This window comes from Cydia strobilella, chromosome 12, assembly GCF_947568885.1.
Source record: "Cydia strobilella chromosome 12, ilCydStro3.1, whole genome shotgun sequence".
Taxonomy (NCBI): domain Eukaryota; kingdom Metazoa; phylum Arthropoda; class Insecta; order Lepidoptera; family Tortricidae; genus Cydia; species Cydia strobilella.
In genome coordinates this window covers 13169024-13186134 of record NC_086052.1, presented here as the reverse complement: position 1 = coordinate 13186134, position 17111 = coordinate 13169024, and the positions used below count along the sequence as shown (strand labels likewise).

The 17111-nt window shown below is 40.0% G+C and overlaps 2 protein-coding genes across 2 annotated transcripts in view; both read left to right on the top strand.

Moving 5' to 3' along the window:
* LOC134746189 (beta-3 adrenergic receptor-like) overlaps positions 1 to 7322 on the top strand; it is a 107312-nt gene extending 99990 nt beyond the window's left edge. The window contains exons 3-4 of the mRNA XM_063680515.1: positions 3662 to 3880; positions 5228 to 7322. Of these exons, the coding sequence (XP_063536585.1) occupies positions 3662 to 3880; positions 5228 to 6331 (1323 nt within the window). The 3' untranslated portion in view covers positions 6332 to 7322. The remainder of the gene's footprint in view (positions 1 to 3661; positions 3881 to 5227) is intronic.
* Positions 1 to 17111, top strand: part of LOC134746188 (inositol hexakisphosphate kinase 1) — a 356169-nt gene that overhangs the window by 261660 nt on the left and 77398 nt on the right. The gene's annotated exons all lie outside the window — the stretch shown is intronic.

Here is a 17111-nt window from a genome sequence, read left to right as displayed (position 1 = left end):
CCCCTCTTAAAATATATTTTTTACTAATTGGACTACTAAATCTAGTACAAAATACACCTTTATTTCAGATTTCTATACCCTGTCAGCAGTGTCAGCACTCTAAATAGTTTATACCCGCCAAATTGGGTATAAACGAGTAAATACGGGTAAATTGAGTAAATACTGAGTATTTACTCGATATTTACTCTTGAGTATTTACTCACTACCCATCTCTAATTGGGTATTATACTAGTCAAATCAGCTTCTTTTTTCGAACTGTCAAAACGATTTTGCTACTATGGAATTTATATGAAACACATGTGACGTAATAATCAAATTGCCTACTCTTTATTAGTTTTATACAGGTTTTAAAATAGAAATTGTTTCTAAAAATAACTGCTGTCTACGTTTCTCTATTAATATTCTGGTGCTTTATTTCATGCGTGGTGTAAAATAATTTATTTTACTTAAATACAGTCAAATACCCTATTCAATTCATCAGTAGTTGACTGTACATAGCATTGGTAACACATCGCTATACCTAGTTTTTTTTACAGCTTTCTTTCTAAAGCTGTTAGTTCTCAAACACATAATTATATAATTCTAAAAATATTTAATTTATTAAGTATGATAAATTATAAATTATATAATTTATCATACTTATACAAATAAAAGAAGGACCCTTTCATGTGGATAAGGGTTAAATAAGAAAATTACCCTTTATATACCTAAGCTTTTGGGTATGTTTACAGGAAAGACGTGAACATAGTTTTGTGTTTGACCCGTTTACATCAGCCTATTTTAATTTTAAATCAACAAAAATCTTTCTCGACTGGATACAAATACCTCGATATATATCATCATCCCTTTATCATCTGTGTCAGATGTTTTAAGTAGCATCGCGGTTACGACACTTGCGTTCGTGGCTGTCTATATTCTATATCTCAATAAGGAACGCGCAAATTTATTTATTCCGTCGATGTTTACTTGCCATGGCATTCAGGATTCTCCATCTTCTCAGCATTCATTTCGTTATCGCCTTTCCTTTGTACCACATAACAACGTTAAGGTCGTGTGCCACGATTTTCCCTCATACGAGTAAATACACATGCTCGTGGTTAATAAATTAGGTAGCCGAGCTACCTTTTATTAAGGTCAGAGAAAATAATGTCATCAAGTATGTTTTCTTAAGTAGTCCTATTTAATGGAAGGGTGCCCATTAATATGAATTTAATTCATAATGTATTTGAATTCTGCTCAGAGATTAGTAGTTAGTAACGAAAAATACAAAACATTTTATGAGCAAGAAAGTTAAAAGGTAAAACTGATAAGTATATATGCAACCCGTACAAAATTTCGTCAGCAACTAAATTTCAATACCGTTGGTTTATTTTTTAGATTAAGTATTAAAAATTAAGAAAAATTAGACAACAAAATTTTAATTTAACAACATAAACACTATGACTTAACTGTTAGTCGATTATGCATTAAGAACATCATACAATAAATACCATTCATTATTTAAAATACATCTGTATTTTTTCATTCATCAACCCTTTAAACACTGAGACGTTCTGATCCAGAAACCGTTTGACATAGGATAACAAGCGACCCTTAACATTAACCTGCTTTGTCCCATCCGTAAACTTAGGTTCAAAGTTCAAATATACTTTATTCATGTAGGCCTCGCAACAACTTATGAATGGTACATTATATATTATCTTAAGCTAATTCATCATTCGCTTGCCCTTGTCCCATTCACTTGGGGTCGGCGCAGCATGTCTTTTTCTTCCATACCTCTCTGTCACCCGTCATCTCATCATAAACTTGCGTTAGTTTCATATCATCTTTCACACAGTCCATCCACCTTTTCCTCGGATTTCCTCTCCTCGTACCTCCCTCCACATTCATTCTTAATACCTTTCTCCTCACACGACTTTCATCCCTCCGCATCACATGCCCGTACCATGCAAGGCGATTTGCCCTTACTTTTTCTGTTATGGGTGCAACTTTCAGGCTTCCTCTTATTACTCATTCCTTATCCTATCCATTCTCGTCACGCCACACATCCACCTTAACATTCTCATCTCCGCTACATGCAATCTCTTTTCATCCGTCACCTTTAGGGCCCAACACTGATCCATACATGACGACAGGTCTTATGATCGTTTTATAAATTTTACCCTTCAACCAAAGAGGCATACGGGCGTCACAAATGGTTCCCGTAACCTGTCGCCATTTCATCCATCCTGTGCTAATCCGGTTTTTCACGTCACGATCAATATCGCCATCGCATTGTACGAGCGAACCGAGGTACTTGAAGTCGGAGCAGACCGGCAATGTAACGCTATTGAGTTCTATGGCAGCAAAACTGGAGAGACCGCCAAAATCGCAGAACATGTGTTCTGTTTTAGATCTGCTGATCTGAAGCTAATTATCAGAGCAATTTATTGATATTAATATTATTCCATAATAATATTGAATTATATACAGATCAAATTTAATACTAAGAATTTCACGAAAAGATCGTCAAACATAAAACAATTTTAAGTATAAAAAATACTAGTCTAGAATGTTACAAATACAAAATACAAAAAAATCTTTATTTTAGAAAACAGAGTCCATATAATTTGAGGGATGGTATTTCCCGGTAAGCAATATTTTTGTCTGTATTTGGACTAATTTGGAGGCACCGCTCTTCCGTGATTATTGATAACTAATACACCTACTAAGCTAAGCTATACTATTTACAAACATTGACTACCTATTTCCTATACTACTATTTACAAACTATACTAATTACAAGCAGTACAATAACAGCAATACAATCCACATGAAGGTTCCAGTAGGTACTCAAGCCTGCGCGCATGTGTGTGTGTGTGTGTGTGTGTGTGTGTGTGTGTGTGCGCGCGCGCGCGCGCGTGTGTGTGTGTGTGTGTGTGTGTGTGTGTGTGTATGTTTTAGTTTTGAGCCATTTGGTTACAATTGAAATGACAATATAACATTGATATATTTAGTTTAAGTACTGTACCTATTATCACAGAACAACTAATAGTACTCTATTATCACAGAATAACTAATAGTACATTGAGACATTTTGACCTGTAACTTTGGTGTTATTAATAAAGACTTGTATTTTATAATTTATATATTTTACAGTTTATAATTTATATATAGTACTAGTGTGACTACTTAAAAACACAAATGAAAATATTCAATAAAATAATTTGATTTGTTCCCAAAGTTGTTCATAGATGGCAGCACCAGTCCCTCTCGCTATAACGTAATTCTGTAAGGAATTCGTATAGGAGGGTGCAAGCGCGCACTGCTTGCCCTTAGAGTTGGTCAAAGACGCCTAGTCTTACTAAGATGGCATATAGTCGAGAAATTGGGACGGGTACCGCCGTGGCGAGATGGCCTAGGGGTTCATGGCGTTAGCCGCGATATTAGCTATTATCTTTAGTAGACGCCGCGCCGGTTCAAATCCGGCCTTCACCACTGGATGGTTTCGTCACTTTTTATTTAATACATGACATCGATTACAGTTTATAAGTTATATACATATAGTAGTGTGACTACTTAAAAAAACACAAATCAAAATGTGTTCCCAAAGTTGTTCATTTGTATTTGATTAAATATTTTTAATTTATTATATTTCTGATTCCTCAAATTTTACTTCCAGCCAGCAACAGCGTCATCAGTGCTGCTACTCCACCTAGGGGCGGTGGGCGCGCTGGCAAGCGGCGCGGCACTCTGCGCGGGCGGCGGAGCGTGCGCGTGCGGCGCGCTGCTGCACGCGCTGCACCCGCTGCAGCTGTGGACCGTTTGCGGGTTGCACGCCGACCGCGCCGCCGCCATCGCCGCACCGCTGCACTATGCGGCCATCGTCTCAGCCAAGAAGGTAAAGGAACCGGTTGGGCCATTCCATTCAAATTCCATTCCACGAGAATGTCGCTTACGTAACGCCATTCTTCTATTAGGTACTTCCGAAAATGCTGAGAGCTTTCTATCTTGTCTGGTAATATTCATGACTTGTTTAACAAATTGGCAGTATATTCTGGAGTTTTACAGTTTTGATTGAGGTAGATGTGCCATACAAGGCAAAAGCGTTACGTAAGCGACATTCTTGTGGAATGTTCCTTTTAGACTACACAATTTCTCGGGCCCTATTCGGTTATGGTGGTATAAACAGAAAAAATGGACTTACGACTAGAGCAATCGGTGTACTCCAATACATAGGGCTCGAGAAATAGTGGAGTCTCAAAAGCGTTCAATTTAGTGAAATTAAACGCGTTTGAAACTCGTACTATGCGAGCTACATACACTGCGGCACTGTCCACTCCACTGTCGTCTTTCATTGTTAAGCTTAAAAAAATCAATATAGGTGCTTTTTAGGGTTTCGTACCCATAGGGTAAAAACGGGACCCGATTACTAAGACTCCGCTGTCTGTCAGTATGTCTATCTGTCTGTCTGTCTGTCCGTCTGTCACCAGGCTGTTTCTCATGAACCGTGATAGACACTTGAAATTTTCACAGATGATGTATTTCTGTTGCCGCTATACCTAACAACAAATACTAAAAACAGAATAAAATAAATATTTAAGTGGGGCTCCCATACAACAAACGTGATTTTTTTGCCGTTTTTTGCGTAATGGTACGGAACCCTTAGTGCGCGAGTCCGACTCGCACATTGGCCGGTTTAGATACTTAGATAATTGTTAACCATATAATTCTTGAAACGATTTAAGAGAGCAAAAAGTCCAAGGACTTGTTAGACATCATTAGGGAAAAACCTGCAAGTTAATTCCTCAGTGGATACTGGCGAAAATTTTAACTGTTATATTTTCCTTTTGTCATGATACACGTCGATGCTGAAAGCTTTTATGGGAAACTTTCAAATAGGTTTATTTTTTAACCTCGTTGAAATTGTTCAAAACTTGCCATTTCTTATTGTTGGTAAAACAGGAAACAGGATATTGAATTCCGCGCCGTCAAAGTATAGACTCGGAACCGGCACAGATTAATAAATAGGAACCGGCCAATATGAACAGGCGCGAATCGTTAACTGGTTACAGTCGTAACTTAAAACTGGGTCAAAACTCTGTCCAAAGCCATCCAATTTAAATTGCTTGAGCATTCACAGGTCGCTTGCCTATTATCAATAATTCACCTTTTAAATTAAAAATATATCGGGTTAGCTTTCAAGTTCGCAGCAATAATATGTTTATAAAAGATATTTTGGTTTCAGGTGCTTATAAGCGTGGCAGGTGGCTGGGTTGCGATGGCGGCGCTTCTTGCGCCCTTGGCCGTAGCAAAGCCGCCGCTGGTGTACAACACCGGCATCGGCAGCTGCGCGCCCGACTGCGGCGCCGGTCCCGCCGCGCTGGGCTTCTGCCTCGTATACGCTTTACTAACTTTAATACTGCCGGTTATTCTAGTCGCCCTCTGCAGCCTGAAAATTCTTCGTATAGCGCGGTATCATCGACACAGAATTGCGGCCGCTATTTACGAAGTTACACTCTCTGCACAGGTTACCGTCACACACCAACGAAACCCATTCTCACCACCACCGCCACCCCGACGTCGAGCTCTGTCCGCGGTGCTCCAACCTCTCGGCTCTTTAGCTATACTCTACTTTCCGTACTACTGCGTATTGATATGGCCAGCTGTTGCCATTCCACCGCAGTTGGTGGCGGCCATTTCGGCGGCACTGCTCGCAGCCGCTCCGCCTATCAACAGTATTTTATACGGCATCCGAAGTCGACCGCTTCGTGATTCCTTGCGAAACTATCGACGGAAAAGAATGACGAAAAGCGAGGTGACACAGGAAATTCAGGCGAGGACTCCGAGTGCTTGCGGCTCTCGGCGGCCGTCGTTGTCAGCGGGCTCGGGCTCTATTCGTCCGCCGACGACGCGACGGCTTTCGGATGCCGCAGCGATGGGCTTACGTGGATCGGAGAGGCCTGCACAGCGAGCCGCGTCGTGCAACATGTTGCAGGATCAGGCACACGAAGAATTGGCGCGGCCGCGGGTGTCGGCTATTCCCATAATCCGCGCACCGCCGCACGTGGTGCTCGGCCGAGCTCTCGGGTTGGAGGAAAATGCGGCTCGGGATCGCCGTCGGCGTAGATCTCCACGCATCACAGTTACTCGAGCGATGTCGGACGAGAGCGAGTCGCCGACGCGGCGGCCGCTCTGCAGGCAACAGTCACGTTCCAGCGGGGCGCTCCTGGGCCAGGTGTACTCGCCCGCCGTGTCAGAGAACATGAGTCTGGATCAGCCGGCCGACGAGCAGCTCCTCCTCTCGTGGCCCCAACACCAACCTCACGTAAACACACACGACGCTTTATAAATGGGTATAAAATTAGGATAGATAGATGTGCGTATAAAGACAATAACTGTGTGTTGCGGTTCGAAAATGAGTCAGCTTCGGTGTTTAAAGATATTATTTTTAGTCGCTTTGTACCGGACTCTTCTCGACCCTCCTGACCAAACTGTGACCAAATATAAAGTTTCCTATGACTATTTATTAGGAGTATTGTAGTCGTAATTATTTCTTCTACAGGGTTCCTCCATATCGTTAGCTTTACTACCAAAGTATTACTTTAGTATGTATTTCTAAAGATTTTATTTTTGAAATATTCCATAGGTTTAGAAAGAGTTTAATAAGATGGTTAAATTTATTTTTTTGTCTATTTTGTGACGAAGTCGATGATATTTTTAAGGCAAAGTTAGGTATGTACTTACTCAGGTGATCGTATAGTAGTGTGTAGGCCGCCCAGCCGCCGTCCACTCAGTTAGTTCTCAGTATCGATTGATATGATGTCTATTAAGTTTCAAAGGAAGATGCATTGAAAGTTGATAGAATTTCTGAATAGTGATGCATCTCGATCGAGCGGAGAATTGGGCCACAGCCCTCGCGACGTATACCTAAGTTGATTTAGTGTTAGACACTCGCTATACCTCACGTAAGGGTACGCTGTCACTTCGGGAATGGCTTTAAATAGATTCTGTCTCGCAATCTTGTCGGAAACTATGTATTTTAGAGTATATTGAAAGATTCAATCCACTTGAAAGACTTTATTGTGTAAAATATTTTCACAAGGAGGATGGTGATAAAATCTCAATCTCAATAGTGTTATTTTGCGATAGAAAATGTTCTTTACCTGTAAAGTAGAGATATATGTCAGTGAAAGATTTAAATATCGTTATGTAATGATAAATGTTTTGTAGATATTAAATATAATTTGTTATTCTAGTCAGAAAGCTGTTGTTTTACGATATCTGTGTTAATTTATAATGTAAGTGAAGACTATAAGTGAAGAATTAAACGCAAAATTCTATGATTTTCCTTTCCATTGTTTATGATACGTAATCCTATGTTTAACAAATATCATTTGTCGAGACGAGCTAGCAAAGTGTCCTCTCTTTTGAATGAATGAATGAAAATCTATATTTCAGGCAACTAATGACCCATAAATAGTTAAATAACTTAAAACTAGCATACATATTACAAGAATATATCTTAACACTAAAAAACTTAAAAAACATTATGGCTGCGATGAGGTATATACGCAACCCCGCAGTGTCAGGTAGCCGGCCGCGGAACCACCGAAACTTGACACCCTTCGGCCAAAACTCCTCCTTGGTGAACAGGGGCCTGACGCCTGACACTCTTTGATAGAGAAAGATAGTCTTATTGTGATTCCTATAAGAGGAAAGAGAAAATAGTGCCATGCTTTGTCCTTCACCGACCGGGATTTTTTTCATGGTCGGGTTATGGCAGCATAGGTAGGAGGCGATGGTGAAATACCGAAATTTATAAGTGAAAGAGAAAAAGGATTATGCTGCCATTTTTTTTTTTTTTTGTTAGGAGGGAAAAATGCATTACGCATACCACCCGGGTGCGGGGGTGACCCGAGTGGTTATGTGGGACTCCCGTCTAGGCTAATGACGCCCACGGTGTACCCACTAAAAAACCCCCCATATGCCGCCTCGCCGCCCTATTGGTGGGGTTACAGGAACGCTTGCGCTTGTCATCCGCGACCCCACCGGCGGCAGCCGCCCACAAGCGCGGCTCCTTCGCGAATGCCCGAAGGCCCTTCACGCTAGGCGCGCCAGATGGTAAGACGCGCCTTCCTCCTCGGCTTCCATTCTGTATTGTAGCAGACCCCCCCCGAGCCCGCCACAAGGAAGCCACGGGCGCCAGGAATTTCCCCGGCGCCCGGCGACAGATCAGGTCTATGGTTCTGCCGCAAAACCACAACTCGGCTGCAGAGGACAGGGAGAACGGCAGATCGTAACACCGACACTCCTCTTCCTCTGCAGCCCCACCAACGCCGCTACAGCGGAACGGCCCCGCCAAGTTCGCAGGGGATAGGGAGAGTGGCGCATCGAAATACCATCACTCTTCTTCCCCTGCGATCCCACCTCGGCCGCCGAGGATAGGGAGAACGGCATACCGCAATACCGACACTCCTCTTCCTCGACGGTCCACCTTCGGCGCATCACAAGCGGGCTTAACCAGCCCACATGGAGCGTCCTCCTCGGGCCAGCCCGCGCCTCAAACAGACCGGCCCTGGTTGCCTCTTCGCTTCACCGTGGGTGACCAAGCCACGGTTACTAAGCCCCTCCACCACGACAAGGTGAGCAACCCGCGGGGGGAGGATTATGCTGCCATACATTAACCTGTCAATACATGAATATGTCTTTCTCTTACCCCTGGTCGCTCGGTTTCATGTCTATAACTACTATACTATGTCTATGTTGGTGAAGGTCGCTAGACGTTGTATTGTATGCAAGTATTGCATATGAAAGGGACAAAAGAAAATCGGCGGGTGTAAACATTGCACCTGAATGGCAGGATAAGCTTACATGCCGGCGGCGTGTGGTTTTTTAAGGCACCAAATATAATGACCACCAAAAAATACTCCGGTACCCTAAATAAAGAAATCGCTTTCACCAAAAAAAATATTAAACACCAAAAAAATAAGGTCTAAAATTACAAAACTACCACTGATTTAAATCACGACTGCACTTCAAATTGTATTCAAACACCAAAAATCATGAATGATCACCAAATATAACTAATGATCACCAAATCTTGAAGAGCAAATTAATGCGATATTTTCACTTAAATAAACCACTATGATTACCAAAAAATGTATACATATTACCAAATAAAATAAAATGATGCCAAAATTACCCGCTCAATCCCTCGTACACCGCACCGCACTCGCCGCGCTCGCCTGACCCAATCCTCAATTCAGTCACGCGCCACGCTTACAGAAAAGAAATGCTACTAGAGAAGTGGGTTAGGTTAGGTTAGAACTGCGACCCTTACAGAAACGAAATGCTACTATAAAATTAGGTTATGTTAGGTTAGAACTGCGTCCCTTACATAAACGAAATGCTACAAAAAAAGTGGGTTAGGTTAGAACTATGGCCCTTACAGAAACGAAGTGCTACAAGAAAAGTGGGTTAGGTTAGGTTAGAACTGCGACCCTTACAGAAAAGAAATGCTACTAGAAAAAAGTGACGAAGTGGATTAATTAATTTAATGGAATAACAAGATGATAAATATTTGCACATTTTTAACCAACTTCAAGATTTGAGAAGGAGGAGGTTCTCAATTCGGTTTTTTTTATGTTTGTGACTCCATAACTCCGTCATTTCTGGACCGATTTTGAAAATTCTTATTCTGATTGTAAGTATATACATACAGATTGGTCCCGTTTTTGTCAAAACGCATTAATTATTTTTGGGTTTACAATGATTAATTAGGAGTAATTTGCTTTAATAGGATAGCAAAATTAAAAAAATTGGTTATAATTTCACATTAAAATGGAGGTTTAATTTTGGTAATCATTTACTATTTTCGGATTTACAATGATTAGTTTGGAGTCATTTGCTTTAATAGGATAACAAGATTAAAAAATTTGGTTATAATTTCACAATGGAGGTCTAAGTTTGGTGATCGTTTACAATTTTTGGGTTAATAATGATTATTTTGGTGTTATTTGTTTTAAAAGGATAAAAATATGGTACAAATTTGGGAATCATTTCTCATTAAATAGGAGTTCTTATTTTGGTGATCATTCATTATTTTTGGTGGTAAAAACGAATTTTTTGGTGTTAACTTTTACTAAATCTGGTGATCTGTTAAATACATGCCGGTTTTTAATAATGTTTATTTTAATGAAAATAAACATTGCTATAAGTGCAGCTGCAATTCTTATTTGCTTAATGAAGCAAATAAGAATTGCAGCTGCACTTCTTATTTGCTTAATGAAGCAAATAAGAATTGCAGCTGCACTTTTTGTTTCTTTGTGGTCTTGTTGTTATAGCACAATCGGAATAAGACAAACTGCGAAATCTCTTAAAAACTGTAATGAAATTTGGTATATATATATATATATAGTTGGTCAAACCAAATTGGCAGTCAATAAGAACAAAAAAACTATACTCATCCTTTTCTTTTGGGTGCTAGTACTAGTGTAAGACAAAGATAGTATGATTCTCTGTCTATGTTTGAAATGAGACAGTCCTTTGACAAACGATTATAAACGAACGATTAAATAAACGATTTGTATTGTATTGTATTGTAAACTATATGTTAATTAAAAAGATCCCTTGTTCATGTCCGAACCATTTGACATTTGGGGACCTCGAGGAACCGCAGCCATCTTGGAAAATGTAATGTTTTTGATGGGATTTAATTTTTCCACAAAGGTACGTAGGAATTTTATATTTCGATAGAATACGTAAATTCAGAGTAAAATGCGATTTTTTCCAGGAAGGTACATATTTTCTAAGATGGCTGCGGTTCGTCGGGGTCCCCAAATGTTAAATGGTGTGGGCATGAAAAGGGACATTTAATTGAGATTTATACCAAATGTCACCACTGTTCAAGAGATTTCGCAGTTTGTCCTATTCAAATTGTGCTATTATTGTGTGCTACGAAGAAGTAGTAGCATGGGATAAAACGATAAGTACCATCAACAAAACACACCTTCCTTGTTTTTTAGTAGTTATAACTCAAACTGGTACGGAAAGGACTGGCAAAAGCACCATGAATATCACTAAGATACCCATGTAAGTACACGTACGTAGCCTATTTATTATTACAAAAAATTAGGAAGACTTATTTACAGGTAGTTACAGGTATAGGTACAGAGTATAGGTAATATAGCCACTATATCATAGCGTTATCTAGGGAGCCAAGCTTCATTTTACGACTCGGATTGTCGTCTAAATTCTACATCAGCTATAAAATGGCTTAATAAACGGGCATTAAACGGACGGCACCTTAGCATAATATAAACTGTTGCAACCAGTATAGCGCTTTAAAACCAGACCGATAAGCTGTAATACTTACTCATAAAATTGTTGTAATAATAATGCACTTTCGCCATAATACAAGTTAGTTGTACATATATGAAACGTAATAAACATTTATTTACATACAAGATATATACAGTGGTACTACGTAAACGAAATTAATAACTAGCTTAAATCTAAAATAGGCCCTTGAGGCATTGTACCAAGGATGCTGGCGGCATTTCCCCGCTGTATCGCAATGCTGATACGTTGTGCGAGAAAGCCGCCAGCTCTTCGGTCACCAGTTACGTCAACCAGACGCTTCGCGATTTCTGCAAACAACTTATGCGCGCTGGGACCCCATGGACCTAGAGTTTCAACTCCAAATGGAACGAAATGATACTCTTTACCGAGGCTCTTATATTTATTACGTTTTAAAATTTCGGCGCTTTCCGCCGCTCCGCCCGCTTTTACATTAGTCCGTTGGAGGTGGGACGGTGCCAGTGTGTCTACGCAGGTAGCACCCCACACCAACATCCGTCCCAAGCTCCAAGGAACCAAGGACACCCCATCGGGCCTCTTGCCATCATCTCTGATAATGCCGTCGGCTCTAGAAGAGCGGGTACATTGATGGTGGCAAGAGACCGACGGATTATGTCATTAAGCGACGCATGTCTTGAAAAACGGCCGGCACTTTTTTGACAAGATAATCCATGGTGTCCCAGTCGGTCCACGTCCGTGCCACAAGAGCATATGTGTGGCGTACACACCGAAACCCCGAGTCGCAAACCAGTCGCCAGTCTAAGGGAGGCCGGATCCAAGAAAGTACCAGTATTAGGCGAAGGATGGGCATGTAGCCAGTAACCCGCTTCCCGGGCTCCGACCGCCAAAAGCCTCGCGCGGTCTGGACCTGTACAGTTGTTTAGGAGAATATTGTAAGTTAAATCACAGTAAACATTATCCCAACTCCTTTGTGAATTTGGGTTGTCTGGAAATTGTTTTCCCGGGCAAGCAATTTTAAAAGCATTTTTGGCGTCCTCAAAGCCCGCAATCTCACAATTTGTGGGCAAAGCCCTTAAAATATTTCCTATGAGACCAGACGTGCTATGAGTGGACGCCAAAAAGGCTGGGGAAGCCACACTGGAAATTTTGCGAATTCCTAAACCTCCAAACCGAATAGGGAGGGACGCTTGAGACCAGGAAGGCTCACTTAGCTGAATGTTTAGAATCGTCTCTAAACTAATTTTGATCAAATCATCTAAAGGCGACAATAAATTTTGATGTTTCCAAAAAGGACAGCAGCGGAGCACATATGTAAATTTAGGGACAAAAAGACAAAATTTAAGAATCACAAGAGCTAATTTCGAGTAAGCGATTCGTGTGACTTTTGAATTTAGTTATAGAGTTAGAAATATAACCGGGAAATATGAAATAGCTATCTACTTTTATCCAGGACTCTTTTACAACGATATTTCATACATCGACGTACCGGTCACGTCACGAATATTAAACGGGCATTTTAAAGAATCTGTGGCTCGTTATATTTCGGAGACAATTTGAAAAAGTCACTTATTTTAATTATTTTTCTTAGTTATTTACACGTATGGTGAGTTGTTCATCAGTTAACCATTTTTTCGAGCGGTCATATCTCGCAAATTTTCAATTAAAATAAATTATTGCGACATTAATTGATAGATTATTTAATTGGCTACAAATTTGCATTCAAGAAATTTTAATTTTCCTTAAAGGTATTATTGTGCTTTTAGAAAAAAATGGAATTTGGCTAAAAGTGCCCACCCTATAGGACAGTATAAGCCAGGGGGGGGTTTCTAGAGTTAACCAGGTTGTACACATTGAATGAAAATTTAAATGTTTTTAATTATTTAAAAATAATAAGCCCCACAAATTTAAGAACGTAGTTTTCGTTAAATAATTACAAAGATATATAAATACATATTTTTACTAGTATATTATCCTCAAAAATCACCATTTTGTAACATGGTGATTAACCGTAAAAAATACAAGTTTCTAACATATGATAAGTCGAATTACTATGTACCTAATTATGGTAGTAACATCTGTTTATTTGTTGTAACTAGTTTCCATATTTATATTTATAAGTTTTGTTAGGATTGCAGGCATTGCAGCGTATTTTTCATCAAAAATAACATTTATATTACGTTTCAATATGAACAGCCATGGTTAAATGTTCGACATCAGATTTTGGTTCAATGATCGACAACCCCCTCCCGACGCGTTTATGTTCATCTGACTTTTAAACTATCAGTTTAAGATACATAATACCTACGTCAAAAGAGACTTGTAGAACGCGTCTGAGCAGTTAAAATATTAAGATTCTTCTAAAACTTAACAAAAAGGCATGAATAAAAAAAACTCCTTTATTTCCCAAAAAGTTTTTACGAAATATTGAAATTTTTGTCTCACTCGTCCGTAAATGGAGCGAGCGAGCTGTTAACTGGGGAGTAGGGCAGGCAAGTGCTTAGGTATCTAATGCCCTTGGTTGCACCAAACGGCAACGTCGCGTTCGCCAGATATCCGCTTGGCTATTAAATTTGTGTATTAGTGGCTAACTGATGAACACCTGACCCTACTTATTGAGCACTGGCCGCATAGCAAGCAAGCGTAGGGATAGACAAAATAAAGTCAGAGACAAAAGCCACATTGCAGGTTAGCATACATCGAGCCCTAGATAGAGCGGCTTGGAGAGCAGAGTACTGGTGAAGTGTCCACAGTCGTTACGTCCCTCAGTCATGAGGATACGACAAAGAAGAAGAAGGTACATGCCGGAACTTATTGTATACTACCCTAGCAAATCCTACAATGGTAAGTAGATAATACAAAAACACAATTGGTGTGTTAAGGAGTGAAAAAATACCCGTTTTGTATGTCAACCGTAAGCGTAAGCCAGGTGTCGTAATTCTAGATTTGAATGCTAACCAACTTACATTACTTTACATTTCTTTATATTACTTACATTTCTTCTTATGACTAATTCTATAAATAAGTGAATAATTTGAGGAAACTCGCCCATATTTATAACTACCTCTACATCTCACGAGAACTCGGCAGGATGACGTTACGCGGTACGCGTTAGTAATTAGTTGAGCAAATTAATCGTAAACAGCCCATGAAACAAACCCGTAAAGTTAGCACCTGAAGTGACCGCGTTTCAGCTGAATGCTCGTAAAATCTACAGATAATATTCGGAAATTTCTTACAATAAGTGAATATACTCTTAGTCTTTCATTGATACGTGTACAGAGGTGTAACAAAAATAGTGGGGATCCGTTTAAGGGCATATTGTATCTTGTTCTGATTGGTAAATGTTTTTACGCGGAAATTTATGTTTTTTTTAAATGCCAAAAACAAAAAGAATTTTCTTAGATTTTTTCCTAATCAGAACATAATACAGAATATGCCCCTAAACAGATCGCCAGTTTTTTTTTTTACACCTGGTCTGGCGAATCATACCACTGTTGAACTGATGTGGATGCCGAAACTGACAGTTGTGCATCTCGAATAGGGGCCCTGTATCTATGTCATATCAGTTCTTACTTAATTTTCATTAAAAAAATTATGCCATGGCAACTTGCAGTTATTTAAAGGCATTTAATTACAACTGTAATTAATTGTAAGAAAAAACGAATTTAAAGAATATCCCCATAATCTAGGGTAATATCTGGGAGGCCGAGCTTTACTCGGAAAACAAATAATAACTCAAAAATACGCGTTTTCCCAGAGATTGACCTAGCTAGATCGTTTTTTCGCCCCCGGAAACCCCCATATAGCAAATTTCATCGAAATCGTTAGAGCCTTTCCGAGATCCCCGAAATAAATATATAGATAGATACAAGAATTGCTCGTTTAAAGGTATAAGATAATATGTCGAATACCTATGTCCTTTCCTTCCTGTTCCTGTGGCATAATGACTTACGAGTGTAATGAAAAGATACCCCAGGAGATCAGACACTTAAAGTTTACCCATTTCACCCAAGTCAACTCCGTCAATGAGTGAGGTAAAACGTCTCAATTTCGAATCATTAGTGGTCTGCTATATCTAACTTTTATGCAGCGCAATCTGTACGACCAGTGTAAATGTGATCTTCAGACCCATGTTTCACATTGAGACAATAGGGGATATCCCCTATTCCTGCAATATTCTGCCACCAGAGTGCAGCACTAGCCTTTTAACAGGTTTTTGATAAGTTTTCTGAGATAATAAAATATGACATTGATGCATAACGGCTCGGTCACGCCTTTGCGTAATTCGCAACGGCGGCGGCGACAACCATAGGTGGGAACGAAAGGTCCGATCGCTGTGTTCCGCTCCAACCTATGGTTATCGCCGCCGCCGTCGCCGGTCGCGCAAAGTCGTGGCCGAGTCGTAAAGGCGGTTTGTTTACAGAGGACCTACCGGGAAACACGAATCCGAAATTTCGCTATCTGCCTCTTTATCGCTCGAATTAGCAAGTGACCGAGATTATGTTAGATAACGAAATTTCGATTTTCTTGTTTCGCGATAGACTCTCAGATTGTGGTAGTGGGGCCCCCTACGCAGAGTTTCGCGTAATATTCCCTACCTATTGTCAATGGCAATAATGGCAATTGTTGGTTCAACAATGTATTGTGCTGTACCGTCTTACAAAAACGTAGAGAAAATTGTCAATGTCAGGTCAGGTGTCAATTGTCAGTATGGTGAAATAGACGCCAGGAGCCCATATTACAAAGCTACAAGTTTACAGGTGTAAAACAGCGTTTAACAAGCGCTCGACCAATATGGACCAATGGCCAGAGATGTATGGCCAGTGTTGACGCTTTATGCGAGGTTTAGACTATAGCAAGAACTTGCATGCAATTTTCATTACATTGCAGTATCTGATCAAACTTTTGAATGCAATTTACCTTAATAGCCGGCAATGTAACGTAAATTGCATGCAAGTTCTTGATAGTCTAAACCTCGCTTAAGACTTGTAAAACTTACACGTGAGGCATTAGCATCATTAATGTTAAATTTACATGAAAATGTGATGTCTATTATGACACGCCCACACTTTGTTCTGTTCAAATCAGGGCAAAGTTAGCTGAGAGGGACTCTAGCTTTAAAAACGCACTAAGATCGATAACAAATTATTTTAATCGGAGACAACACTACATTGGAGCTTAGGGCCAACTCTATGGCTGCTGCTCGACGCAACGTTGGCGCAACTGCGCAACGACGTCATTTTCCATAGCGCTGACTAGACGCCAACGCTCAAAAGACGCTAGTGTGGGGTACCTCTACCTTCAATAGTGTGGGGTCTCTCTTAGGCTAACAACCGTCAGCAATGAGAATAAGAGGTCCGAGTATGGTTGCTGAGTCGCCAAATGGGGCCCAGATGAAATCTCACACTAATAGAGGCTCCTATTAAAGGGAATTGTTTCACCGCGGGAAATTTCATCTTAATGAAACGTTGGAAATCCAAAAATAATTGAAATGTTGTATCTATATATGCAGGTGTCATTTGAGGTTCTAAGTATTAAAATTTAAAGCAGAGCCGGAAAATCTAGATTTATTATAAATGCCATTCATACATATACCTAGACTAGCTGTTGCCCGCGACTTCGTACGCGTGGATTTGTATGTTGGTGGTTATATATTCTACATGAGCATAATATAGAACATTATGAAGCAAAATATATTAGTAGGGACGGTTAATCATTTGTTAATAATTATACAACGCATGAAATTTGTCTTTCACAAACTACGAAGTTTCAATACCCTAACTGAAAAAAATTGTTCCCGATATAATCCC